This window comes from Geospiza fortis, unplaced genomic scaffold, assembly GCF_000277835.1.
Source record: "Geospiza fortis unplaced genomic scaffold, GeoFor_1.0 scaffold112, whole genome shotgun sequence".
Classification (NCBI taxonomy): domain Eukaryota; kingdom Metazoa; phylum Chordata; class Aves; order Passeriformes; family Thraupidae; genus Geospiza; species Geospiza fortis.
The window spans coordinates 10,863,996-10,890,856 of record NW_005054298.1 but is presented as its reverse complement, the minus strand read 5'-3'; the positions used below and the strand labels follow the sequence as shown (position 1 = coordinate 10,890,856).

The window sequence follows — 26,861 nt, the reverse complement described above, 5'->3', positions numbered from 1 at the left end:
CAGGCAAAGAGCTGAACGGGGACAGCCAAGGGGTTTGCCAAAGGAAGAGGCAGCAAGGCTAGCATGTGGCTGGGGTGCTGGCAGTGTACATGCACCCTGTCCTCAGGCAGGTTCACTGGAATATGCTGTGGCTTTGCAAAACCCTGCATCACTATGTGTGAGGCAGAGGCAGAGGAGGGGCCCATGCATCCACTCATCATCCCTGTACCCAGCCCTGAGTTCTGCCCACCCTCCTCTTGAGACAAGCAGTTGGATTTGCCAAGTATGGAGTCACCTCCCCAGCAGGCTGTTCGTAAATAAGAGGCTTATGCTCTTGGCAGACACTGTAACAAGCCTGGAAAAAATTACTGTTATGGGTCCTGGCCAGTGATGAGATCTTGGAGTCTTCCAAGTGACAGAGTAATGACATGGACCTGGGAAATGCCTGGAATAGCCTTCCACACAGTTCTGGGATTTAGCGTCATTAGATTCTAAGTAAAATAGGCCATGTGCCTATTTGGGTAAATTTGGGAGGCAGCTGTTCCTTCCTCTTCTGAAGTCCATGCTGGTGAAGCTCTACTAAATCTCCAGCACTACAGACCAGCATACTCTCTGTTATTCTGTGCTTGTGAGTATTAGATGTGTTGTGGGGAACCAGGGGGACTGTCCTTGATCCAAGGAAAATTTATAGAGAGCCTTTCAAGCCTGCCCTGTGCCTTGGGGTGTAGAACTATTGAAGAAATATCAGTGCTGCCCCACAGCTCACAGATAATTTCTGGGAACCTTGTGATGCAAAGTGAACAGGCAATGTGTCTTTTTTCCATATGTTATGTACAATAGTCTTTTTGCCTAGGAAGGACATAGACATGAGTCAAGTTTTGGAACAGACTTGTAGGCAGAGGACAGATTTTGTAAATAGCCTGAAGATCCCTACTCTCCTCACCTTTCTTCATCTGTCCCTTGGACTTGGTAGGATTCACCCATCCCCTAGTGGAAATGCTATTACCAGGGAACTTCACAGCCTTCATCTCTGCAGCTGTCTAAGAGATGCAAAGTGTGTTTGCCAGGAGGGAAGGGAGTCTTTAAAAAGCCATTTACATCCTGAAAGACATCCGGTAGCAACACCGGAGATGTAAAAGCATTAAATACTGAATTGAGCCTGACTGGAAGACAAATGTGGAGCCAAATGCATTGATTGATTTGCAGAAGGGTGACTGGAATGAGGTGGCCCTGTAGCCTTTCCATCCATTAATCATCTCCAAAGCATCCATAGGTGCCATGAAGTCTGTGCCTTGGAGCAGCCATGTGTGGACAGCATGGTGCCCGTGAGGCTGCAGGGCAGTGGCCCTTCAAGCAGCTGGGCAGAGAGGCAGATGCACCCCTTGTTTTGGCAGGGGCTTTGGGACTGATGTGGGGAAGGCAGAGTAGAGCAGTGAGGAGGTCCATGCTGGGCAGTCCTTGGTGCTGCTTAGGATCCCCTCACAGCTCCATGATGCAGCACAGGAATTTGTTGCCTGGACCACTTCCACCTGCCCAAGGTGATGCTGGTTGAGGCCAGGAGGGCTGTGCCATGCACATCTGGTTGCATTGCCAGTGTGAGGGCCACGTGCAGGCAGCAGAACATCTGGGCTGGAAATAGGACATTGCTAAAGCACTGGGCTATTGCTTCAGAAACCTCACTGGGCAGTATTAAGAGCAGCAAAACCACCCAGGGCAGTGAATTTGGGGTCTTTTCTATTGGTGTGTCAGCAGGCTGGGATGTTTAGGAGGGAAGCTGCCCATTTCCAGGGATTGTGCGAGCAGGAAGGGCAGCTATTGGAATTCGAAGCCGCTTCCTCCACTAAATTTGTTCTTGCTGTGTTATCTCTGCCTGGGCAGGGCAGGGGAACATCTTGGCAATCTGCTTTTTTGCTACAGTATGTTTAGGTCAGCTTCATTGGTTCCATGATAACATAGGAGAGGCCTTCCTGGCCTCACTAGCAAAGAATTTGCAATAGTAATACAGGAATCTGTCATCCCCTGATGTCTCCTGAGAGTTTTGGAAATAATTGAGTAAGGAAAGGGATGGTGGATTTAAGCACACAAGAAGTAATGGAGGTAAGAGTAGCTGAGCCAGGCCCCAATTACTGAGTAGGATGCTCTCATTTCATACCTTGGCAAAAGGCTTGGGTCAGCCTCCAGTGGACACCCCTAAACTGGCAACAATAGAGTTTTATTTGAGGTCTTAGAGATAAAGGAATGGATCTTGTGTAGCTGCTTTCTGGTCACATAACTGGATTCTTCTACAGAACTGATACTGGCAGAGCTGTAACTACAAATGACCCAAATCTGACTGAAGTATTGCTTTTAATAATAATGAAAAAAAAGAAAAAGAAATCTGGCATCTGCACCTGCCTGTTGGTTTGTCAGTGACAGAACTCTTCTTACATATTTTGAAAAGGGCACTACGTCACCAAGGGAAACAGGCTGAAGATTAATGGAGTTGTTGTGGGAGGTGGAGGAGGAGTTGGGAGAGGGAAGCAGAGTTGGTTTTGGATGACATTTGTCAGTGTGATTGACTCATGCTGTGCTGCACTTTCCATACAGATTGGGACACCGACAAGCACGACAAGCACGTGCTTCCCAGTAAAAGCAAGTGAGTCCCTGAACCCAGGGTGGCCAGGGAAAGCTGCTCAGTTCTACAGCAAGGACTCCTCCTGACATCACGTAGGGATTCACAGAGGGGGAAGGTGGGGGGCTGCCTACTACCTAAGCCACTTCCAGTGACGTGGCTTTTTATTATTATTATTTGTTCAGGCTATAATTCTGTGTTTCCTGAAATAACTACCAAGTATTCATCAGGCAGCTCCTGCCTTTAGCTGCCTTTTGTGTGAATCTCAAGTGCTTCATTACTCCCCCGGTGCCTTTTCTTTCTCTTACAGTAAATCTGAGCAGCATCTGTGTGGTGGGGGAGGTGATGCAATTTTGGGTTGAAAGGGAAAAAAGGTCTGGCTGGCACAGGAAGCCAGTGAGCAGTTCAGGGAACATAACACTTGGGGTACAGCATCTTTTTGCACAGGAGGAGAATTGATGAGGCCACTTCCAGGACCCACAGTTACCTCCCCCCACATTCAAAGCCCAGCCAATTGCAGGTCTTCATTGCTTGGTAGAGGATTTTATTTTTAAACAACAGTTGGTTCAAGGCTTTCTTTTTTTTTTTTTCTCTCCCTTTTAGTAGCAATCTGATATTGCTTTGATCACTACTCCAAAAGGAAATGCCTGTAATTTCCTGTCCAGGTCTTACCAGGTGCTGGGCTCCATCAGATCCGGAGGCTGGTGGGAGTTGGGAGCACCTGTTAGAATCTGCCTTCTTAGAAAACCTCAGAGACTTGAAATTTCATTTGTGTTTTGAAAAACCTAATGCCAGAGCTACAAAGGGCATCAGACTCTGGCTTCCCACATGACAGGTCTGTTCCATGCTGACTTCCCACTGAAGACTGGAACACAGTCCAGCTTTTGTTCAGTGTGTCCTTTCAGAGGCATTGACTGGGAAGGAAATCTGACAGACTGGAGAAAACCTGGCTAGGAGTTACTCATCTTTATTTAATAATAATTGGCAGGTTTTTTTCATACACCTATGAGTCCTTTGGCTCTTGATAGTTTAGGACATGGTCATGCCTACTTGAGGGAGAAATTCCTGAAGTTCATTCAGTCCTGATCAGCATGACTCAAGGGAAGTAGCAGCCTCCTAAAAGGGCATGTCCTGTCTTTCAAGGATTCTTAGTAGTTCCCAGCCCAAGGGATTGCCTACAACACATCAGGCTGAACTATTTTGGTACCTGGCTAGCGTCTCTGGGTGTGTCGTGGTGGTTGTGTGGCTGCAGCCAGCAGTCTGCAAGAGGAACAGAGAGGGAAGTGTTCAGATTTTGCAGAGTTTCAGCCCTGCAGGCACTGCGTGGAGCTGTTAATGCTTACAAAGTGGCTGGGTAAAAGGGTGTAATCGAGTGAGCTGTGGGCAGAGGAAGAGTTCTTAATTGCAACCGTAGGAGGAGTTGGCAGCCTCGGTGGCTGATAGTCTTCCTCAGGTGAGATTGGCCTCCTCAGGTATGCAGAGCTCTGTAAGGCCATGGGTGAGGAGCCATGGACCAAAACAAGCTGATGATAGGAAAATTGCCTTGGCCATGGGTTGATGGAATCATCAGCATCCATGCCTATACGTTAGTGTGTACTAAATCATGGCCTGTTGCTGAAGTGGACATCGGCTCCCTGAAGTTGTCTGCTTTGGAGAGCTGCAGCAGAGGAGGAGGGAGTTTGGTAGTTCCCACACAGGCCCTGCTGTAGCTTTTCTTGGAGCTTTCATAACAGAATTAAGCAATTTGTGTTGCATGTTGCCATGGAGACTGTAAATCACTGTCATGCTGGTCTTCTCAGTCAGGGAGCTGGTGTCTTTAATTGCACTACCCTCTCCTACAAATCCAGGGCTTGGTTCTGAGCTTGCTGACCTTCTGTAAAGGCCTCACCCTGGGAGCTCAGCCTCCAGGACAGCAGAGCAGAAACCAGGGAAAGGGGTGCCAGCACATTGAATATCAACTATCTGGGGTCCATTTTATTTTTTATTATTGTCTTATGGGGCCACAATTCTGCTGAGAGGCTGTGCTCAGACCCACTTGCATTCAGGGCAAGTTTTGTAATCAGGGTGGGGATTAGATACCCTACCTACAGTTTGTGGGCCAGTCATACAAACTAAGATGAATTTGGTGTTTTTATGTTACTTGGCTGCTCCAAGTGCTCAGCCCTTCCACTCTACCTCCATGTCCAGACAGGTAAATGGGGTTTTATAGAGTTTTTTCTGCCTCCTAAAAGAAAATACTTTTTGCTGAGGAGGCTCAGTTTCAGTGACACCCTTGAACCAATGTTTCTTTTTTCTTCCCATCCACCTACCCCAGAAGTAGCCACACTTCTGACTGTCTCAGCAATAGTGGCTTGTGCTCTCAGGCCACCAGTCTTGCCAGTGTGTATGAAGATGGTTGTATAAATGGCTGTATAAATCAGCCTCCTTCCAGTGACTAAACCAGAGCCCTGACGGCATTTGCCAGCGTAGGGTATGGATCCCTCTCTTGGCTGCCTCAAAATAAACAACTATATAAATTGTAAGATGATTATCATCAGACCTTATTAGTGTATTACCACATGCTGCTTTGTATTCAGACAATAGATAAAAACATTTGTGCTTCACTTTTCTCAGTCAGATCTACAGCAAACACGCTTATTCTTGCTCCCATCTGAGGAGGACTGTGTCAGTACTCTTGCCAAAAACACATGAAAATTAGCCCAAGTCTTTTGCACTTGCCTGTAGCTCTGTGCACCTTTGGGAGTGTTTAGTCTTTTCCAGGAAATGATATATGTTGTTTTAAAGGTTTGAATCATGAGCTGGTTAAGTTCATAATCTTGTCAAGGCATGAGTTGTCTTCGTGCTTTGGTTATCAGGGCAGATGGAGGGGCAGAGGGATGGAAGTGCTCGACTTTCTGAAGGTTTTCTTTATGTGCATGCATGGCTGGAGCATGGGACCTGCCATCTCAATGAAAAGAGGAGTGTTTCCATGAGCAGAGAAAACAACCCTGCAGAAACATCTAGACTTGCTGCCTTTTGACACTGAAGTTTTCATCGGTTGTGCTAGCATCACCTAAAATACAGGGAATTGTGCTCAACAGGCCAGCCTACAGTTCTTGACTTTTTTTTTTCAATTTTTGTTTTTTTCAGTTCAGTTGTTGCTGTTTTCCCCAGGCTATGTAAGAGTCAGTCTGGTGGTTCAGACACACAGCATGACCAAACTTCTGGAAACAACGGGAAGCAAATGCCCCGATTCAGCCGATAAGCATGCTGGGCAGAGACACACAGTTTGTACAATGGGCTAAACATTATCCTAGCACTTTGGGGAGCATTTCATGCAAGATAAGCTTGAGGCTTCTTAGGAGTGGGTTAAAGGGCTGGCACAAAATGTCAGTAAAAATGTAATGCTTGTTGCCAAGCAGCAGCTTGTGGTTTTGTGAGGAGGTCAAAAATCGTGCACAAACGGAGTATGTTTTTCACATCCACAGACTGTCCCCTGCCATGTCAGTAACAATCAGTCTTTCATTCCGCCGGCTGGAGCTGCTCTGCTGTGTAAAGGATGGGGTGAAATCTTGGCCATGGACAAAGCAAAAAATTGTCGTTAAATGTGTTGGAAGGAGAGGCAGAGCTTTAGCCAGGGTCTGTGTCTCAAAAAGCCTGTGAGGATCATCTGACCCCAGAAGGATTACACAAAAATAAAACTTAGTATTTCAAGCCAAAATAAGACATTTAGTTGAAATTCATTGGTTTTTCAGTAGCCCAGCCTGCTGTGTATTGATGTGTGGTCTCATAAATATGAGAAAGTGGCTTACTCAAAAACAGGGCTAAGAAACTTTTCCTTGGGGTTGTCGTGAGGAAATGCAGTGAGACTGTTTGAAACCTCAGCTGGTTTGGTCTTCTCCCCATCTAGCAGATGTTGCTTGCAGTGGAAATTCTTGCTATTCTCAAGAATTTCCTTTAAAGGTGGTTTAGAAACAAGCAGATTTGATCATGATTCTTGCTCTGAAAATGTTGGCTGGTCTCAATTTGGACAAGAGGCCTTTGCTGTTCTTAGACTCAGAAATCTCGTCCTCGGTCTCCTTATGGGCTTTTCTTTTTAGAGGTGGTATGGGGTCTCCAGTGTACTGAAAGAACATGAAACCCCCAAATTTTCCAGGTAAAAAGTGTTTTTATGATTCAATATTTTGGATTAAACTGAAGTAATGATTATGGAGAAAGGGACAAGAGAAATCAGAAACTGGATTAGGGGTTTATGTTTTTGTGTTTTCACAAGAACACAGTCAGCTTCTGTGGCACAGAGCACATCAGACTTGCTTTGTGCTTTCTGAGGATGAAGAAGTTGAAGTTGTCTTTTTAATGAAAAAGAAATCCCTAGGGTTTATTGGGAAAGCCTCCAAAAGCTTGTGTTGGTTGGTGGGGATACAGGTTGGGAACCAACAGTTTATGGAGGTCCCCTCAGAGCAGTCTTGGTCCCACCTCTGTGCTGACCCCAGCCAATGCCTGCAGCCCAAAGGGCAGCAGCAAAACCAGAATGTCTGGGAGCAGGTGCCTGCAGAAGGTGTCACCACAGCTGCTGCTGCATTGAGCAGTATTGTCAAGAAAACCAATACCAGGAAAATCAACTGCCTTGTCTTCAGCCTTATCATTATGATGAATTTTTTTTATTTTGTCTTTAAGTGTGTGAAAGACCTCCCAGAAAATGGAATGGTCATTCAGATGTGGGAGATGGCCACCTGTTTCCTCTGAGATCTGAGTCAGTATCACTGCTGCCCAAGCAGCAGTGATAAAATGATAAATGAGCAGTTTCTGCTGCTGAGTGTTGAAATGGGCCAGTCAGCAACGGCTGCCTCTTCTCCCTTCTCCACAAACTTGTGCCGTTGTCCAGTGTCAGCCAGGGAATTTTTTTCACTTTTCTTTTAAGAGCTAGCTCTGAGGTGAGGGGAGCAGTGTGACCATGCTGCTGGGAAGCTGCTCTCTAGGCTGTGTCACAGCCACAGGCACCAGCCTTCCTGCCACAGCAGGGTTGAGGGTTTTTAAAAAAAAAAGGCAAAACAAAAACCACCTGTTATTCCTGGCCTGCTGCCTTCTTGGTTTTATTTCTCAAAATTGAAAGTGAGAGAGAAGAAAGCAGCTAAGTGCATTTTTGTCTGCTGGCAGAGCCAGGATTGGGCCTTTACCTCCAGTTTCATCCATCACCAGCAGCTCTGCCTGCAGATCTGGCCCTAGGGTGTAACATACCATTTAACATTTGCTATACCTTGGGTTAAGCAGTGAGGAATAGCACAACTCTGACTTATTAATGGGATTTGGTCACTGGCAACAGGAAACTGTTGGGAGCTTGATAGGTGCACTGAGCCAGGGTGATTTTTGTCATGGCTCTGTGGACCCAGCCCTTGTAGGAAAGGTATTCAATGGCATAGGTGTTGCATGTGCATTTGGTGACAATTAGCAATGCTTGCAGACAAACAAGGCACAGTGGTGGAGATGTCTGCACTTGTAAGCACTGAGCGTGAGTTGCAGTAGAGCTGTTGGGAAGGGTTGCTGCTGCTGCTTTCCAAAAGGATTTCCAAAAGGATTCTGGATGTCAGAGCTGCCTTCATTCTCACTTCTTAGGCAGTGGGTAAAAGCTGCCTAGTGCATATTGCCCTGTTGTCTTTGCTGCTGAGTGATTGGAGATGATCTCTCTCTCTCCTGCAGGTGCAGCGCACTGGCAACATGGCTACAAGTGCCGTTCCCAGCGAAAACCTGCCCACGTACAAGCTGGTCGTTGTTGGAGATGGTGGTGTGGGCAAGAGTGCTCTCACTATTCAGTTTTTCCAGAAGATTTTTGTGCCAGACTACGACCCAACTATTGAAGACTCCTACCTGAAGCACACGGAAATAGATGGGCAGTGGGCAATTCTTGATGGTAAGCAAGCTACTGTCATGATCCCTTTTCCCTTCTAGCTGAGCACAATTGCAAATAGATCTCAGTGTCTCCCATAGCATGTTGTGTCTCTGTCCCTCCTGCTCTGCTGTGGGCTGGCAGGATCTGGAGCTGCAGTGCATGGTCTGCAGCTGGTCTCCAGCAAAGCTTCTGCTTCCAGTTGCATTGGTTCCAGTTCTGCACAGAAATGTTTCTTGCAGGCCTGTGAAAAGCTGCAGATCCTCATTGACATTTGGTGTAGGCTTCTGCAGCCAGTGAATTACAGCCCTGCCAGGTGGCTATTGCTAATGATACTTCATTGAGGCTGAACTTATCCCCTGGGAAATAACTGTGAGTGGGTAACTGAGTGAGTGGTTATAACCAGAAAGAATATTTAATCAAAACTGTTGTCCACTGACAGTGAAGAATTGTTACAGCTCTTAAACTCAGTCATTCAGGATGATGTTTTCTTGTGTAATTACCTCTCTCATTTCAATATGGGTCGGGTAGCAGCCCGGAGATCTGTTGTAACCAAGTTTTCAGTTCTTTGAAGAAAACTGCCTCTTTTTTTTTTTAAACAAAACAACATCAGTGAAACACACAAGGGAAAAAAACCCGCAAAAAACCAAAACAAAACAAAAAAAAGCCCCAAAAAAATCCCCAAACCAACCACCTTGATTAGCAGGTGAGAAGAAAGCCCTGTATTACCTGAAACTGCAGCTTTTTCATTTATGCTTCATGAAGCAGACTAACTACAGCTACAAAGGGAGTCTTGCTCTTAAATGTTGTAAGTTTTGTTTTCCTTTATAGAATAATTAAGTAGTACATAAAATCAAGCAAGTGGCCACTAACATAACTGAACTAAATTTAGCCTCACTTGTGCCAAGTTCTACCTCCGCCCTCTAGTCACGAAGGTGCTCAAGATCTTTGGTGTCTCTGCATAAGTGTCACTGGTGTGTGGGGACAGAAAGCTGGGGGATTGTCATAAGTGGTGGAATATGGTGCTGGTGGGGTTTGCTGTGAAGACTGTTAGCTTGGTCTGGAAACCTGAGATCTTAGTTGCACTCTTAAGGATTAAGAGATATAATCAGATATAATTTAGTCGGTACAAATGGCCACAAAGTCCTTAAAAGAACAGATTTTATTCAGTGTTAAAAAAAACAAAACCAGCAAACAACAAAACAAGTTAATCTTGCCAACATTTGTTCATTTGAATATGTTAACAGTTGATATGAGGCAGTATTTGTGAAATCAGTGCTGGAATGTCTCTTCTTGTCATCTGCGTTAGAGATATCTGCTCCCAATTAATCATCTCATAATGTATACATGCACCTTTATTTTTAAAATGCCAGTCCTGTGTAAAAGAGAACTCCAGTCCTGCTGTAAATTAAATTCATTATTTTGACTCCAGAATCCAGCCCTCTAAAATGTGTGACCTTTGTCTTCACTGGTATGCCCCATGTCGTGATATATATATATATATATATACACCAGCTGCTGTACCTGTTGATATTGGCTGAAACAGCCTTGGCTTTGCAAATTACTTGAAAGTAGAAAAGGCGTCTTTTACTGAATATTTGGAATTTTTGTTTATACAAAACAAACAAACAAGACTTCAACAAAAAACCCAACCCAACCTGATCTGAGTAGGAGTGATGAAAGAAACTGTTTTCCAAGGAGCAGAAACGTAACCCTTTGTTTTAATGAAAAAGCATTTCTTTTGCTCAGATGGGCTTAATGGCTGTACTTGGGCTGAACAGAATTCAGCTGTGACCTTGAATGGCATTTTGGGAATCCCTGACTTCCAGGGCTTGTGTGCCCACAGATGCTTCCCAGCCAGAGAAGTGAAACTGCAGCTGCTTCTCTTTCCTACCACTTGAGATTTTGAAAAATCACAATTTTGGAAGAAAGGCAATAGTCTTGCCTGAAAAGGGATGTGACCCTTCTCCATCTGCCCAGAAGAAACAGGGCACCAGGACTGACTAACACTTGTGTCATTTGCCTCAGCTCTCTGTCACAGGCTTTGGATCTAGGCCATTCTCAGAGGTCACCATATTCTGGGACAGCTGCTCTGTGGCTACATGAATCACTTATGGGATAAAATTAGGGACAGACATGATAGGTAGGGTCAAGATGCATCATGATAAATCCTAGACTTTCCAGTTGTTCTTTATGACCAAAGCTTTTACAAGCTGAGGTTTCATGCAGTGCTTGGTGGGCAGAAGCAGCTGCCCACCCCCAAAATCGGAACTAGTTTTGGAACATGAACAACCAAGTAAGGATATAGCATGAGGGGCTCTATAAATTTTGAAATTTTCAGAAAGAGTTATTATTAAAAAAAAAAAACATACATAGACATCCAACAACTTTTTAAAAAAGGGAAACAGCCCACCCTTTTCCAGGCTGTTGCCTGAGCAGTTCTGTACAAAGCATCTCAAGCATTTTGTAGCTGCACCAGCATTATGTTGTAAAAAAACCCTTCTGCTAGCCAGCTTGCATAAAGCATTTGGCTTCCCTCCATGGAGACCTTCACCCACATTTATTCAAGAGCACTAACTGCCTGCATGATGAAATGTTTGACTTGCATTTTTTTCTTTAGCTCAAATCTCAGTGAAAGTAGACTGGGATGGAATAGGGTTCTATTTTAGATCTCAAAATCTTCCTTTACCTGTTTGTTCTTCAGCTTGGGCATGTCTCTATTTTTCTTACCAGGAGTTGTCTGTGATAGTTCCCTGCCTCCCAGAAGATTGTGGGACCTGTGCTTGTTGTGTTCATGTTCCACACTACACAAACCCTCTTTGTTGTTGACCTTGTGCCAGCTTTAGAAGACCATCAACACAGTGTTTGGAAGACAAGCGTTGTAGAGTGGAAGAGGGCACTTAACCTGAATCAAAGATGCACAGGCAATTTGTGGCTAGCCCATTTTTTCGTAGCTGCCACTCTAATGAGGCTTTAGGACCAGCCTTCATTTTTCTCCGCATATGTTATCTTGGTTTATTCCTTGCTGGTAGTGCTGAAATCAGCACAGTGCTGTGCTCGGTGAAATGCACATAGGTGCCCTACAGATATGAGGGCAGAATTAAGTGGGGGCCAGGGTTAATCTGCTTTGATTAGCTCTTGCTGCAGTTGCATTGCTGTGATTAATTTTGCACACTCCTTTCTGTGTGCAGGCTAACAGCAAGTAGCAGAGAATTTCTTTTGGTGTGGCTGCCAAATGCCAGTCTGAAATTATTAATCTGGGCATGAAGCCAGAAGTGGAATACCTTAATATGGCAAAAAAGTTCCCTATGGTTCAGAATTCCTTATGGTTCATACATCACACAGAGATGAAAAGGTGGCAAGCAAAGGGAGATGAAGAGATGACCACAAGCTTGGTCTTGTTGGGGAATTGGGCTGAACTCTTAGCTGTCAGTAGAGCTGTGCCAATTGGTATGAGCCAAACAAGGAATTGTGTTGGCTGAAAGGAAGCTGAGGTCTCCTTCCTCTTCCCTTTCCTTTCCCTGGTATGATTTTGATGAAACTCTCACAGCCTAGAAGTTGTCTCTCTGCTCCTGAGGTTCAGTTTTCCTTCTAGTTCTCTTCCCAAGACCTCCATCCCAGTCCTGGGGTGCCCTTGTGCTGGGCTGGACCTGCACAGCCTGATGTGCACCCCTGTGCACTCACACCAGGCTCCATTCCTTCCCCCACACTCTGTCTACCCTTCCCACCTGTCTACCCCTTGCATGCCTTTTTGTGGAGGGATGCTAGTCATTTCTGGGCACACAGAAATTTTGCTGCTAGTCATTTCTGGGCACACAGTCTGCTTTTCTTCTGGGGAAACTTGAGATCAACTCAGCCACGAGGCCAGAGGGAGATCAAAGGTCACTTCAGATTTGCAGGCAGAAGAGTTGGTTTGTGGCTCGCTTTCTTCTTGTTTTTGTTAATTTAGAGTAGCATCACTGAGAGCATTAAAATTCAAGTTAAATTTGTACTTTCATTATTTTATTTGTGTATACAGTATTTCCCCTCCCTTAATTGCTGGGATTTTGCAACAATGAAAGAGGGGGTTTTGTCTTGGGTCGGATTTTTTTCCTGCCAGGAAAATTTTGATGTTGCAACATGGAAAACACAAGGCTTTGAATACTTGCCCTTTGTTAGAGAAAGGGCTCCTTTAAGGGCTTGCATCTTTTTTTCTGTTTATTGATGTGGAAGCCTGTCTTCTTTTTGCTCAAAGAAAGGGCAAGAATTCAAGTACTTGGGTTTTCTATGTTATAACATCTGTGTATTTAGCTAGGGCACAGAAGAAGGGCTCATAAAAGCCCCCAGTGTTTTCCTATCATGTGTTTTTTGCTGAGGAAAGCTGTCATGCCAGGAGCAGCGTGGCTGTGTCTGAGAAGGAGCAGAAGCATCAGTGACAGAGTGAAGCATCTGCCTTGCTTTGCACATGGCAAGGGCACCTCATACCTCTTCAAGGTGACTTGGGGTGTGGGGACACAGAATGGGAGCTGTGACCCCAGTACCCCATCTGTGCAGTGCCCAGAATACCAATTCCTCAGCTGAAGGCAGTGCCCTCTCCCACGGTGCTGCTGATGGAAGACAGAGACTGTGGAGGTGGCTTTGCTCAGCCTGAGGCTCGTTAGTTTGACTTGGCAATTCAAACTAAATTTTCCCATGAGCTTAGGTACCAAGCTGCAGGGCAGTGAAACCCAAAGGCTTAAGGACAGAAAATGGGTTGACGTGCCTGTCAGTTCATCTTTATCCCCTCTGGATGCCATGGACAGTGGAGAAACTCTCTTGAGGTGACCTATACACCGTGCTGCCTGGCAAGGTAAAGATGTAGCAGGACATTTTGCCTAAATATGAAAAGAGAAGAGCTCACCTGCACAATGAGATCTGAGCTCCTCGAAGGCTGGGAATGCTGTGTTTGAACTGAATCCAGCCTAGGCTCCAGAAAAAGCAATGCTATTGCTGGCTTAGAGTTCACAGTGTGTCTCTGCCCTTGGTTTAGGTTCACCAAGTGCCTTTGTCTCTGGATGGGCACTTGGAGCACTGTCAGTTGCAGAGGCATTGCCACATGGTACACCTTGAAGCACCAAGGGCTTCTATTTTGGACCACAGATTCCTGTGTATTCCTGGGCTCCTGTGCCTGCTCAGAAGTGCTTTCTAGGCAGCTGCACTCTTGCATAACCCATCAGGATTCACAGAAAAATGGTATGGAGAGCTCTAAAGGGGCAGGATTCAATTAGCAAGGAGTTCATCACAGCAGCTGGAGGTCACATCTACTGGAAACTCGAAAAGGCCATCTCTTCACTCAGCAACCTCTTACCTGCAGAGCAGGAGACCTCCCTGCTGGGCTCTCACAGCCTAATTGCTCTTAGTTTAGTCTCCAGCTGGTCTCATGATAGCTCTAAATGGCTTTGCCCTCTTTGGATGTCTGTTCCTACATCATACATCATCCTTGGCTTCTCTCTCCTTCAGCTTACCCAAATGCTTTCATAATTACTCCTCCTTGCTTCTTTGGTCAAATCTGTGAGAAATTTACGACGTTTTCTTTTGGGAGTCCCTGACTATGTGCAGCCTATGAGTCTGATTTCAGTTCTTGGAAGAATGAGGTAGGAGAAACCCACTGTGCTTTGGTCCTTGTTTCCATGCTGGCATTTATGTGCTGCCAGTGGGGCAACTGGTGGTTTCAAGTGTGCCAGTTCACAGTTCTCTGCTCATGGTTCTTTCTGTCTTCTGGCATCCTGTCTGGAGAAACAGGAATTTTAAAAGAAGGTGAATGCTGGCTAACATGCTAAATCTTCTCATCCCTTTGGGAAGACAATCACCTTCTGAGCTCCCCCTTCCCAAGCTTCTCCTTGCTCTTTCCCATTTCTGTAGGTAGGAGTTATCTTGAAGCGCTTATGTCACAAGATACCACAAGCAAAGCCACTTCCATCTGTCCCTTTTTTGGTGCTGATGCTTTTCAGGATGGGGTCCTTCCCTGCCTACAAAGGATTCAGATCCCTCTCCTTGCTGTTGTTTACAATTCACAAAGCACAGAAGCGTTAGGCTGGGGATTTGCCTTGATGAAGAGCACGTTTAATGTTAAGACAAGGACTTTCTCTGGCCATCTACACAATGCTTAACTTTGTATTAATAACCTTAACCTTCACTGCTATGTGTCTTTTACTTACACTTTCAGATTGCCATTTTAAATGCTGCCTGGACTTGCTCACCTTTTTATCAATGCTGCAAGTGAATTCCCTTTAAACAGCAGCTGCTGACACAGCAGCTCTGTCTGTGTTTAGGGTGATGGCCAAGATCCAGGCAAGGTAGGAGAGCCCTGTGCACTGGGGTATCCCCACAGCCCCCGCCAGGGCTTGCCCCCTCTCCCAGGGGATGCAGAGCTTTGGAGGGGCAGCAGCTGGAGATGGGTTGATGGGTGCAAAGGCACAGCTGGATGCTTCTTATGTGTTTCATGAGAAGTTTGCAAATGTGCCATAGCAAGGGGAAGTCCCTAAGTAAATTACCATGCAGGATACAGCACATCCATCTCCACCTTCCTGCCCACAGCTTGTGCTGGGGCACCTGCCCTGTCTCAGGGGGAGGGAGGGCAGGAGGGCCCAGCTCTCAGCAGGGAGCTCTCCCACTCCCCCACAGGTTGGGTTTGTGTGCTGGCTGTCAGCTCTCAGCCCTGCTCTGACACCGTGTCTAGCTGCTGCAGGAGTCAGATGAGGGCAGCCCAGCCTCTCTGTACAGGTTGGGCAGGTAGGAGAGATTAATTTCCTCTTCTGTCCCAGCTCCAGAGCCCTGGCCTTATTCAATGGTAGCAATTCTGCCCAGGGCATAGAAATTTACCAGCACATGCAGTCTCTTTGGGTTTTCTATTTCCTTTTTTTTTCTCTTTTTTTTTTTTTTTTTTTTGTACAGTCCTTAAGAATAGCTAAAATGCCTTTGAGCTGAGACCCTTGTTTCCTAGATTTAGAGGGGAGGAGCAGGATAAAAGGCTATGAAGAGACTCGGGTGACTTTCCAACAATCTTGGCAAATAAGCCTAAATCTGAGGGTCTTTGCAAGAGCCTGGAAGCTCTTTTTACTTTAAGAGCTCATGAAAGCAGACATTTAACACCAGTTAAGGCAGGAGAACAAATGAGGCTGAAGGCTGTAAAGGGCCTGCCAGCACAAAGGAGGGTCTCCAGGTCTTCCAGTGTAGCTGTCTCTCCTCCAGACATGCAGTGGAGGTGTGTGGCTGGCTCGTGTGCTGCGCTGTGACATGCAGCGTGTCCACCTGTGCTGATGCTGCAAAACGGTCTTTATCATGGTCCCATCTGGAAACTGGGGCAGCCTGAGCACTTCCCCTACAGGGAACACCTTGCTGGGTCTGTGGAATGGTTCAGACCAGACAAACCTGTATCAAGCCCTGCTGCTCTGTCAGCAGTATGCTCCTGCCACTGTCTCCATCCACAGCTACCCTGGGCTTTCCCCATCACTTGTGGGCAGCAGGTGTTTACACCACGGCTGTACAGCAGAGGCAAAACAGTTTTCCCACCCAGCCCAGTTGACTGGGATGTGAAAATGCTCCCAGTCATCATGAAGGTCCCACGTTTGCCTCTGGGGTGCAAGGATGCATTAGGACTAGCACTTCTGAGCAGCTGGTGCACTCTGAGTGCAGCCCATGTTGGTACTGGCACAGCCTAAACTGATGAACTCGTCTGGTACCCTCCTCCTGCCAGACAGAATCCTGGCTGTGCACAAAGCTGGGGCTCAGGAGGTAGCACTGATGTGTGTATGTGGTGCTTACCCAGAAGGCTGGGGTAGCTTGTTCCACAAGTGATGGGACCCCCTGCAAGACAGATCCATGGAAAACCAGTGAGTTATGATTCCATTAAGTTTAATCTAGTGGGGAACAGCATCTGAGTGGCTGTCACAACTGAGGTGTTTTAGGGGATCTGAGCATGGATTTATTCACTGAAACGTAATCACTGTATTGGATGTGCAAGGTACTTAAAGCTTTTCCATCTCCTTTAGTTACCTTCTTAGTATCAGCACACATTTGGGACTAAATATTTAAGGGGAGTTCCCCAAGGCTTACTCTGAAAGGACAAAATCGTCTAGAAACAATATTCAGGTGTTGAGAAAAGGAAAATGCTTGTAGCTGTTACTTTGGGTTGTCTCCCAGCTCTGCTTCACCAAGCATTTTGTAGGTTATCCCTGACATTTAAACTGGCTTTTAGCTAATCTTCTAGTCTTGGGTTTCTTCTTCTGGGAGAAGGGAAAGTTGGGAGGGTTGTGAAATACTTTGAGCCGTATCTTGCCAGAGCAGCAACTGTCCAAATTCAGTGATCTGTGTTTGGTACTGGAAAAGGAAAATTAAATCCACGGTGTCATCTTCCCCTCCTCTCATCTTAGGCATACAAGGATGGGTGAGGTCTGGGACAGAAACCCCCTTGTCAATCCAACTTGATTTCATCAGATCTTTCAGCCTTTGAGGAAGCCCAGCAGAGGCAGAAAGGCCACAGGACAGATAGTGGTGCCAGCAGCTACAGGTCCCTCACAATAATTAAAAACCTTTGTCTCTTCTGTCCTAGTTCTGGATACTGCAGGCCAAGAGGAGTTCAGTGCAATGCGGGAGCAGTACATGAGGACTGGAGATGGTTTCCTCATCGTCTACTCGGTGACAGACAAGGCCAGCTTTGAGCACGTGGACCGGTTCCACCAGCTGATCCTGAGAGTCAAGGACAGGTGAGTGCCATGGGGCTCCCCACCATCCTGGGGCATGGCTGTACACCTGACCCCAGCTTCTGCCTTCTGCATGTCCTGAGACAAATCCTTATGAGGCATTTGTGGACCTCAGTGTGGTGAATAAGTGGTTTACTTCCGATAAGCATGAAGGGCTTTCAGTGTGGAAAGGGTCAGTGGTGTTACAATGGAGTGAAAATGTGTCTGGAAGGCAGAAACTTCTGCCAGAGCAGTGTGAGAAAGAGAGATCAGACACCTTTGAAGGTGACCAGCTCAGCTCTGAAGAGGAGGAAGGATGCTCTGTGCACAGTGCAGGCACTTCAGGATCACCAGCAGGGAGTCAGCAAGCATTCAGCCCTAATTATTCTGCGTGTCGTGGTACCATCTTCCTGTGCCTGGCTTGTGCCAAACACACCTTCGAAGGCCCTGCATTATTTGGGGGTGTGAGCAAGTGTCTTGAAGGGGAAAAAACTCGTGCTGGAAGGAACTTTCTTACCAGGGATGTAATGTAGTTAATGCACTGTGCTCTGCAGTGAGCAATTACACAGAATAAAACATCTGTCTGTGCCTGGGGATGCAGCAAGAGAGGTCGCCTCTCTCCTCCTTGCATGTGCAGGGGAAAAGGTATCACTGGGAATTTAATCATGGTAAATAAATGTGTCCGGGCACAGTGAGGGGAAGCTGCTGGTTTATCTACAAGATAACTCCCTCTTCCCATCCTGGTTCAAGAGGCAATGGATCCATTCTCACTGGGTGGGGTGTGAATTAAGCTCTTATATGTCTGCAGCTTTGAATCACTTAGTTCTTCCGTTCATAATGACTTTTAATTATGGAAGTCATCAAGAAAAGTCACCAGAGGGTTTGGGCCTCGTTGCTGGCTTCCTTTCACAGCTCTGAATAACTTCCCCACAGGAAGGGTGGACTCCTATCATGTGAGGTTCACAGCTGACAGCTCTTCCAGTAAAACGTCCAAAGTGTAGCCCACAAGAGTGAAAAGAAAAGGAAAAACCACCCTTTGATTTCATTGAAATGAAGAAGAATGTCAGTCCCTCAGTCAGCCTCTCAGATCACAGCAGCATCAGCACTGCTGGCTTAGCTTGGGGCAAAGTAAATCTGTTTCTAAAAACTGAAGGAGACAGGACAGAATTTCCTGTAACCTGCCCCAATCTGATGCTGATTTTATCTAATTTAACTTGGTGAAAATAAGATATGGTGTTCACTGTTTGCTCTGGACTGAAACTTTTGCCCTCCATACACGCTGCGCAGTGCTGCAGCAGCGTGTGAGAGGCAGGAAGTGAAACGGGCTGGCGAGGTTGTTTGTGCTCCCTGCTCAGCGCCGCTCCGAGCGTGAGGAGCGTATCAATGCTTCACCAAAACCTGAGCTGGGGCAGAAAATCGCAGCAGTGGGATCAACGTGAGTAAAAACCCTTCTGCTAAACCCACAGGGAGCTGGGAGCAGAGCATCGCCCTGGTTTTCAGTCTGGCAGGCAGTTTTGGCAACTTAAAATCCAAAAGAATTGCAGGCTGCTGTGTTAGCAGGGCTGTTCAAAGCCTTCCTCCCATTTTCTTTCCACAACTTTCATTATAGTAAAATTTCCAACTGTAGCAGCTTTGTCCAACTAGCATTTGTACAGCTTACAATAGGGAACAAAGTCCCTGTAGAGTTTTATGCCTGATGTAAACAAGGAAAATGAGATACCATCCAAAAGTAATCCCTTTCTAATCAATGTGCTGCAAGCCAAAAAGCAATCAAATAATCCAGACAGGCAAATATTTTGCTCCAGAAGGATCAGAGTCAAGATATATCAATGCTCAGGTATTAACATTAAATCACAGTCACATTATCAGAATGAATAACTCTAAGGCTCATTTAAAATGCAGAGTGCAGTACAGTATTTTTCCAGGCAGAGCAATGGGGCAACATGCCAGAGGGAAGATGGAGCTCTTATCATCTCAATGAAAAATGACCCAGAAATGCTGTTCAAAAATCCAGAGTTACCAGGGAAGTGTTTTATACAGAAATGAATATGGCCAGCTGCTCCTTACCCCAGTAAAATCAGCTCTGTTACAGCAGAGAACACTGGGAGCATTTAGGCGGGGCTTAAATATAAGACAACAATACTGCAGTAAGTGTCAGTGATCAGAAGGGACCTCCTCCCTCCCAGCAGTGGCTAAGAGGCCCTGCAGCAGCTGATTGCTCTGTTTCATAAGGCCAGAGGAGAGAGTGTGGCACTGCCAACACCTCCCATGGCTCCCAACCTAGGTTCTGTTTATTGCTGGAACAGTGGAGCTTTCTGCAGGGGGAGAAGGGGAGAGCCTTGCACAGGACATGCTGTGGATAAATGCATCTCTTCTCAGGTGGTAGCTGAAGGCAGGCACTTACATGCCTGGTAGTTAAGGAAATACTGAGTATTATTCAGAGAGAGATGGGTTTGGTATTTTTATCTGGGATTAGAAACAGGTGATGGTAGGTAATAGCGCTGGAAGCTTAACTAATCTCTTTGGTTGCTTCCAGCTACCATTGCCAAGCCCAGTTTGTCTTGGGGTAACAGCTGATAGGCATCTCTGCTCCCACTCATTTTCTTCACCATTTGATGCCCCTCTAAGCATCAGCTCCCAGAGCCCATCTTTCTTTCCCCCACAGTTGCTCTCAGTAGATGACCAGGAAAGAAATTACTCCAATTCTTCCATCATCCCTCAATATCTTGCCAAGATATGCAGTTACTGAGATGCCTTAACTAATACGAAAGAGTCCCAGTCTCCTGTCCAAGATCTGTCTTTATGTCTCAGTTGATTTTCTGGCTAATTCTCTAGATCTTTCTTCACCTAGTTGGATCTTCAGGCTTAGTTATCATCAGGCATTGCAGAAATTGTGACAATAAGTTCCTGAAGTCCCTACAAATAACAAGGAATGTGTGCATGCATGCAACTTGTCAAGTAAATTTTTACAATATGGGCATATGTATAGCACAGCCTGGGGGTTTTCTTTTTATTTCTTTACACATGTGGTATGTCTGTAGCTGAATATGCTAGATGATGTCAGCATCAAAAAGTGAAATTTATGCTCATAATTTTTGTTGTAGTGTAGTAATAATTGGGTGTTGGTTTTGATTTTTTCCAGGGAGTCTTTTCCAATGATTTTGGTGGCAAACAAAGTTGATCTAATGCACTTACGGAAAATTACAAGAGAACAGGGGAGAGAAATGGCAACAAAACATAACGTAAGTTTGCAGGATTATTTAATGGCTTATTGAAAGTCCTATTACAGGCATTCAGGATCGAAAGCTGTGCTCATTAGGAGCTGCATTAAAGCTTACAATGAAACATTTGTAAATACGTTTTTGACTACTACAAAGTAGCAGCTCTGCAGTTCCTTCCAGTAGGGCCACTTCATGACTGAAACCAGAACCTCTGCTGTGCACCTGGCTGTAGGAGAGCTGTGGCCATCACTGAGACTTCTGTACAAGGTGTCTGAAAGTGCTGAGAAGTGCTCAGGATGAGGGAAGAAAGTGCACCTCCCTGGAGTGAAAAAGCAGAGTCAGGCATTAGAAGGTGTATCCAGGTGCCTGAGCTTGTTAAAGATAATGAAGTTAACAGGGTTGTTAAGCCTATATAAATCTGGCCCACCATCTCAGCTCTACATTATTCATGCTGTTAGTTTAGCCTGAGAAATTGGTCTTAAATGGGTGTAGATCACATGCTGCTCCACTAATCACCTCGAAATGCCAGCAGCCCTGAATACCCAGAGGGAGACAACAGCTCCCTTAGGAAGTGGAACTGAAGGAAAGGTTAAAGGCAAACAAGCCTGAGACCTCTTGGCAGCTTGCTGTGCCTAAAGGACAAGTGTGTGGTGGTTTCTAAGCAAACCTCGATGGGAGTTTGGCAGGGCAGGTTCACTCCCCCCCTCCCCACGGAATCTGGTTTCTGTCAGAGCCAGGACACCTAAACTGCAGCACAGCATGTTGTATCCATCTGTATACACACGCCTTGGAAAAGGCCATGCATGAAAATACCTTATCAGAGGCAGTTTTATAAATCTGCCAGTGTGCTGGACAAGCACTCTAGGAGGCCCCATCTGGCTGTCAGACTTTGAAGGGGAAGATCATTTTACACTGAAGGGGAATTGTAGTCATGAAATATTCATGCAGTAGTCCCAATAAAATGTGGCAAGCAAGAATTTTTGGCAAGTGCTGGTCTTTCAACAACCTTCGGCTATTTTCATGTCTGTGAGCACAGCTCAGGGGGAGAGAACATCTGATGACATGAAGTCTGGGATTATTCTCCCCCAAACCCAGACCTCAATAGCAGCTGTTTAGCCTGGTGCTTATTCCAGACCTTTTGTAAGCAGTCGCTGACCTTGCTGCAAGCGTGAGGGTGTTGATAGCAGTGTCATGGCAACGTTTTGTTTACCTGTATTTCCGTGGTATTAGCAGCCCATTTCTCCAGCCTTCAGGCTTTTCATTTTGAAGCTGGTATTATCACTGATCTCTTTCATGATACACTTCTCTCCTCCAGATTCCTTATATAGAAACCAGTGCCAAGGACCCACCTCTGAACGTGGACAAGGCCTTCCATGATCTCGTGAGGGTAATAAGGTAAGCTGCAAACTCCTCCCTTCCTTACTGCCCGTGGATGGGACATGCAGGAGTCATGGCCCAGAGAGTCAGGAGCCAATTTCTGGGGAACCAGGTTTTCTTGGGGGTGGGATATTTCTGGTGTTTATTAACTTTCTTGTCCTGTATCTGCTTAGGTCTGTTACTAGCACTTAGCTACCCGTGCAGGACATCAATACCATGCCCAGTAAGATGTAGCTGTGGCTGTAATGAAAACTTTTTATTCAATGAACAGTGCAAAGCCTACTATAATGATCAGCTCTAAAAGGCTGGCACTGAAAGCTCTGGACCAGTAATTAGCATTTTCATAGTTTTGTCCTCTCAAGGTCTTGCCTTGCTAGAAGTTAAAAAGGACCAGCAAAAGATTCTACAACATTCTAATGTTGTAGGTGACTTCTAATATTTTCTGCTCACTAAATGGAAAAAATTAAGCCATTTTGTATGAGAAACTGCATGACCTAATGGCTAAGCCCCAGGTTTCCTCAGACTGCAGAGGTTTGTTCCCAGTTCTGGCATGAGCTGCCTTTGCTCGTTTTGGCAAACGCGCTCTCCGGGCGAACCCCTGCTCAGGCTGCCAGCAGGGAGGGACTGCCTTCCCAGAGCCCGGCTCCCCTGCAGGAAAAGAGCTGCACACACCTCCCAGCATCTCTGCTGATAACCTCAGTTCTCTCTGAGAAGATTTGTTTTTCTGGCACTAGTTGTCTGCCAGATTTTCTGGGCCCTCATTTTTCATGTTTTGGGAGGGCGCTGAGCTGAAATCATGCTCCTCCCTGCCGCGCAGTCAAAGTGCCTCGCCCGGCAATTAAACCACAAGGCATTTATTCACAGCATATCTGTACTTGTGAATATCCTAGCAGAGCCTCAAGCCAGCCTCCATCAAAACCAGATGGTACTGCCCACTCTTCCCACATGTCTCAAAAGCAGAGGGCAGAAAGTCTTTGGAGAACTGAGTTGGAAGTGTCCCAAGCTCTTCCCCAACTGTTCTCTAACTCAGTATTAGCTGGCTGGATATTACTTTTGTGTTGCAGCAAGCTCTTACCACCATCTACTCTGCTCTGCAGGAAAGGAAAACAGCCAAAATAAGATGGAAAGGCTTTGTTTGCTTTCTCCACGTAACACAGCTCCAGGCAGGCTGAAAGGAGTATTGTAATGAGGCATTACTAATTTCAAGCCCTGAAAATGCACTCCATAACCTCAAAAATAAGTGGTACACCTCAGTTTCCTGAGTAGCTGCTGTGAAAGTCTTTGCCAGCCTGTGATGTCAAGAGCACCAGCAATGTTCACAAGAGCTGGAACTTGGGTTAAGTCAGAGAGCAGGAAGATGCTGTGTGATATGGCTGGACATTGGCCACAAAGCAGCTTTGCTTGGTTTTTCGACATTACAAACTGTCCACAGTCAAGGGTAGCATCACCCATCAGGTATTGTTTTTCTGGTTTTCAAGTAAGCTTTTTCAAATAAAATGAAAATTTCAGCTCCCTCGTAACCGTCATTGACAAAGTGCTTTGCAAATGAAGGCCTTCCTCAGAGCCCTTGTGAGCTCTCAGGGTGAGGATGCTTGATCAGGGTTGCACTGTTGGTGCTCCTTGCACTTGGCTGATTCCCAGTTTATTTAGCTTCATGCAAGAAACTGTTGTCTGGAAGTAATCCAGAAAGGAGCAGGGTGATTGAGTCCACTCAATGGATGTTTTAAATTTCCTGATGCCCCTTTTATGCTGCAGCAGTGCACACACAGGAACTGTCACAGCAGAAGCCTTGAGCAGGCCCAGGGTGTGGTTTCTGGATCTCTAAAACAGATCCAGAAGTGTATGAACAGCTTGTGGTCACTTAGTGTTTATCCAGATTTAAAGTATTTTCTGAATTTCATGTTTGTCGTTTTGAGCTTTAAAGTTTTATGGTTTTCACACCTCCAGCCTTCATATTCACTAAGAAAAAGTCTTACTAGTCAAAGCTGAGTTTTTCAGGTGGTTGCAAGAATTTGGAAGCTGAGGCTGTAAGAGAAACACCAGCTAAAGCCATAGTGATTTATGCCCCAGTGATGTCTCATCCTGGTCTGGATTACTTAGTATGAACACTTGGTTTAATGCCTGCCATATTACATGACAAAGAGGCTGCTTTTGAACTGTTCAGACTCTCAGGTTTGAATCTAAAGAAGCTGCTGGTGTCTGTATGTTTTATCTTGCACTAAAATCTGCATCTACAGGCTGCCTGTCAGGTGTTTGAGCTACAGAGCCTTCACTGGGTTTGCACTGCTGGGCTGGCAGAGTAGCTGCTGCAGCCGGGTGCAGCTGCAAACAGGCATTTGGGCAGTGCCTCATCCTACTGGACAGGGAGAAGCCCTGAACAGAATGCTTCAGAGGCTGCTCACAGCTCCAGGGCACACTGCAGGAGGGCTCTCAGTTGTGTGCTCCTGGTGGCTGCAACTTCAGACAGCCAGGGACATCTTTCTGGGGTCAGCTCATTCTCTGTGCACTGGTGCTCTTCACAACATCAGAGGAAGCCAGAGCCCCTTCAGCAGCAAACTCAGTTTATTTTTTAGCTGCCCTCCATCATCAAGTCTGCATCAGTGCAGCTGGCTAAGGGCAATGCCAGCTGAAAGGCAGAAGAGTATATTTCTCTGTGCTCTCTGTGTCTCTCTCATCCTCTTCCCTACGGAGTGTCAGCAGTGTAATGGATGCATCACTTGGAGCTTCCCTGTTTCCCAGAGGAGCCCCCATGGCAGGGGAGGAGGCAGCAGTTCACCATGGGCAGCTGGAGGCATAGTGCCCTGGCAGGACATACATCCCTGCCATTATCCTTAATGGCTTCTTTCCTGAAGAATGCAGCCAGGCCCAGCTGTGTGGCATGAAAAGCCATGCAGTGCTGGACAGGTATATGGAGATACGTATGCAAATATGCACATGCACACCAAGATGCTGCTCTACAGGCTGCCCAGGGCTCTGGATCCAGCCCAGCCTTATGTCTCACCTGCCTGCTTTCTTCTCTGTCTCCCAAAACAGGCAACAGATCCCAGAGAAAAGTCAGAAGAAGAAGAAAAAGACCAAATGGCGAGGGGACAGAGCCACGGGCTCCCACAAACTCCAGTGTGTGATTTTGTGACAGGACACCCTGGGAGTGCCTTGGATGCCTCCCTCCTCCCCTCCTGACCCCCCAGCAGCCCGGGTGAGGAGCTGCAGCTCGATGCTGATGCCCACAGGGCCCCGTGGCCCCCGGGCTCCTACGGCGGCTCAGACACGGAGCGGGCGGCTCAAAGGGTCCGGACCCTGGAGAGGAGCTGCGCGTCAGGGCCAGCGTGGGAGCTGTGCCAATGGGAGGCAGAAGGGATCAGCAGGACCTCAACTCTCAAACATCCCCAGCACCTTCCAGGGGCCTCCATGATGTTTATAAAAACAAAAAAAAAAGCCGAGGCAGAAGTTTAAAAAAAAAAGTGTTTGTTTTATCTGCAAACATTTCTCTTTGTGACCCATTTCTGAACAGCCTTGAATAGCCCCCCTATTTGGTATAGTTGTCTGTGTGTGTGGGGGAAGGGAAAAGGGTTTTTCTTTCTCTTAATTTTTTTTTGTCCTCTTCTTCCTTTTTGTTGTTTGCTCAGCAAGTGTTGGGTTGCAAAGAAACAACGGTCAGGCTTAGATTTTTTGCACTGGACTCTCTCTTGGGCAGCAGTGCCAAAACACAGCTTCATATGAAAGTGCATAGATTTGGAGGAAGAAAATTAATTCCAGCTGCTCTGGGTGCTCCAGACATTGTGTCAGACTCTGGAGGGTTGCCAGCTCACAGACCATAAACTCCAGTTTAGGAAAGGAGGTTTGGGCTTGGATTATATATTTTTTTTCTTACCCTTTGTCAAGAGGTTTTGTTTCTGTTTTGTAACTTCGGACATGTCAAACTTAAGACATTTTGTTAACCTGGAAGTATTTAAATTAAAGTAATTTACAAATGGAAGGGTATGTCATTTTTGGGGGAGGCGGGTGGAGGGGAAGGGAGAAAGGAAGTAAAATCTGAACTGAATTCGTTATTTGGGTGTTGAATTTCTCCCTCATAAATGCATGTAAAGTGGTGTGATCTAAATCACTCTATTATTCCTTAACCTTTCCCTGCAAAGCCACTCAGGGGTAGATTAATTGTTTTGCTTTTCCCAGGCTCATCTCACACACACAGGAAACAAAATCTGTTTATGGAGTTTGGCTCAATGTTTCTTCTTCTCCCTCCTTCGCCAAGTCGCTGACTTGAAAGGAAGAGGTGTTTTTAAAATGATTCAAGTGGGATGGGTCTCTTCATAAGCTGACTGTATCTAAAATGTCTCCCTGAAAACAGCAAGGACTAAATATGCATTATGAAAAGACAAGGCAAAAACCCTGCAAGCATTCAAACTGCCATCTGTAGCACCAGAAATATGGCTGTGCACATCCTGGAGGGGCCACGTGTTCTTTCACACCTTTCCTGGCAGTAAGAACTGCAGTAGCAGATTTGTCTTTAATGGTATGTCATGTGCTGGATTGAATCCATTGGCTCCATTCATGTGGTCACCAAATCTGTTTAAAAGTAGCAACTTGCTTTTCATCAGCTTGAATCCTATTCAAATATGCTTTGTGGGCATGATTTAGAATATTGGTAGAGTATGAATGCCTGGGATTTATGTGTCTGAGCACAGAAAATCCTGGTATTGAATATTGAAGATACCCATCCAAGATGATGATTATCACAAACTTAGTTGACCATACTTGTCTATTTGCCATCAGATTTCATTTCTTAACCCTTTGCCAGGCCACTTTTTAGAAGTGAGTTGGCTGCTGATTATTTTTCAGGTGAATGAGGGTAATGGAAACATGTTCTTAATTTGTCCAGTCTTCATCATTCCCAGAAGATGGCAAAGGCCTGTGGCTGGGCTCAGCAAGCTGCTTGGGGTAATGCTGGCTCTACTGCCTCTGTCCCCTTTGGTGTGGTGACAGGTGCTGGGGATGGATTAAGCAGAGGGATATTGGAAAGAAGTGTCTCTCACAGACTCTTAGGTTGGATGTGGGCCATGCACTTCAGTGAAGTAGCAACGTGCTGTGTCAGCTGAGATGTGGCTCCCGAC

At 46.0% G+C, this 26,861-nt stretch overlaps 1 protein-coding gene across 4 annotated transcripts in view; it reads left to right on the top strand.

Moving 5' to 3' along the window:
- MRAS (muscle RAS oncogene homolog) overlaps positions 1 to 25,726 on the top strand; it is a 37,794-nt gene extending 12,068 nt beyond the window's left edge. For all 4 annotated transcript variants that reach the window (XM_031056707.1, XM_031056696.1, XM_031056699.1 and 1 more), the window contains 5 exons: positions 8,267 to 8,477; positions 17,023 to 17,176; positions 20,295 to 20,394; positions 21,689 to 21,768; positions 24,784 to 25,726. In XM_031056707.1, the coding sequence (XP_030912567.1) occupies positions 8,285 to 8,477; positions 17,023 to 17,176; positions 20,295 to 20,394; positions 21,689 to 21,768; positions 24,784 to 24,883 (627 nt within the window). In that variant the 5' untranslated portion in view covers positions 8,267 to 8,284 and the 3' untranslated portion in view covers positions 24,884 to 25,726. The remainder of the gene's footprint in view (positions 1 to 8,266; positions 8,478 to 17,022; positions 17,177 to 20,294; positions 20,395 to 21,688; positions 21,769 to 24,783) is intronic.
- The last annotated feature ends 1,135 nt before the right edge of the window (positions 25,727 to 26,861 follow it).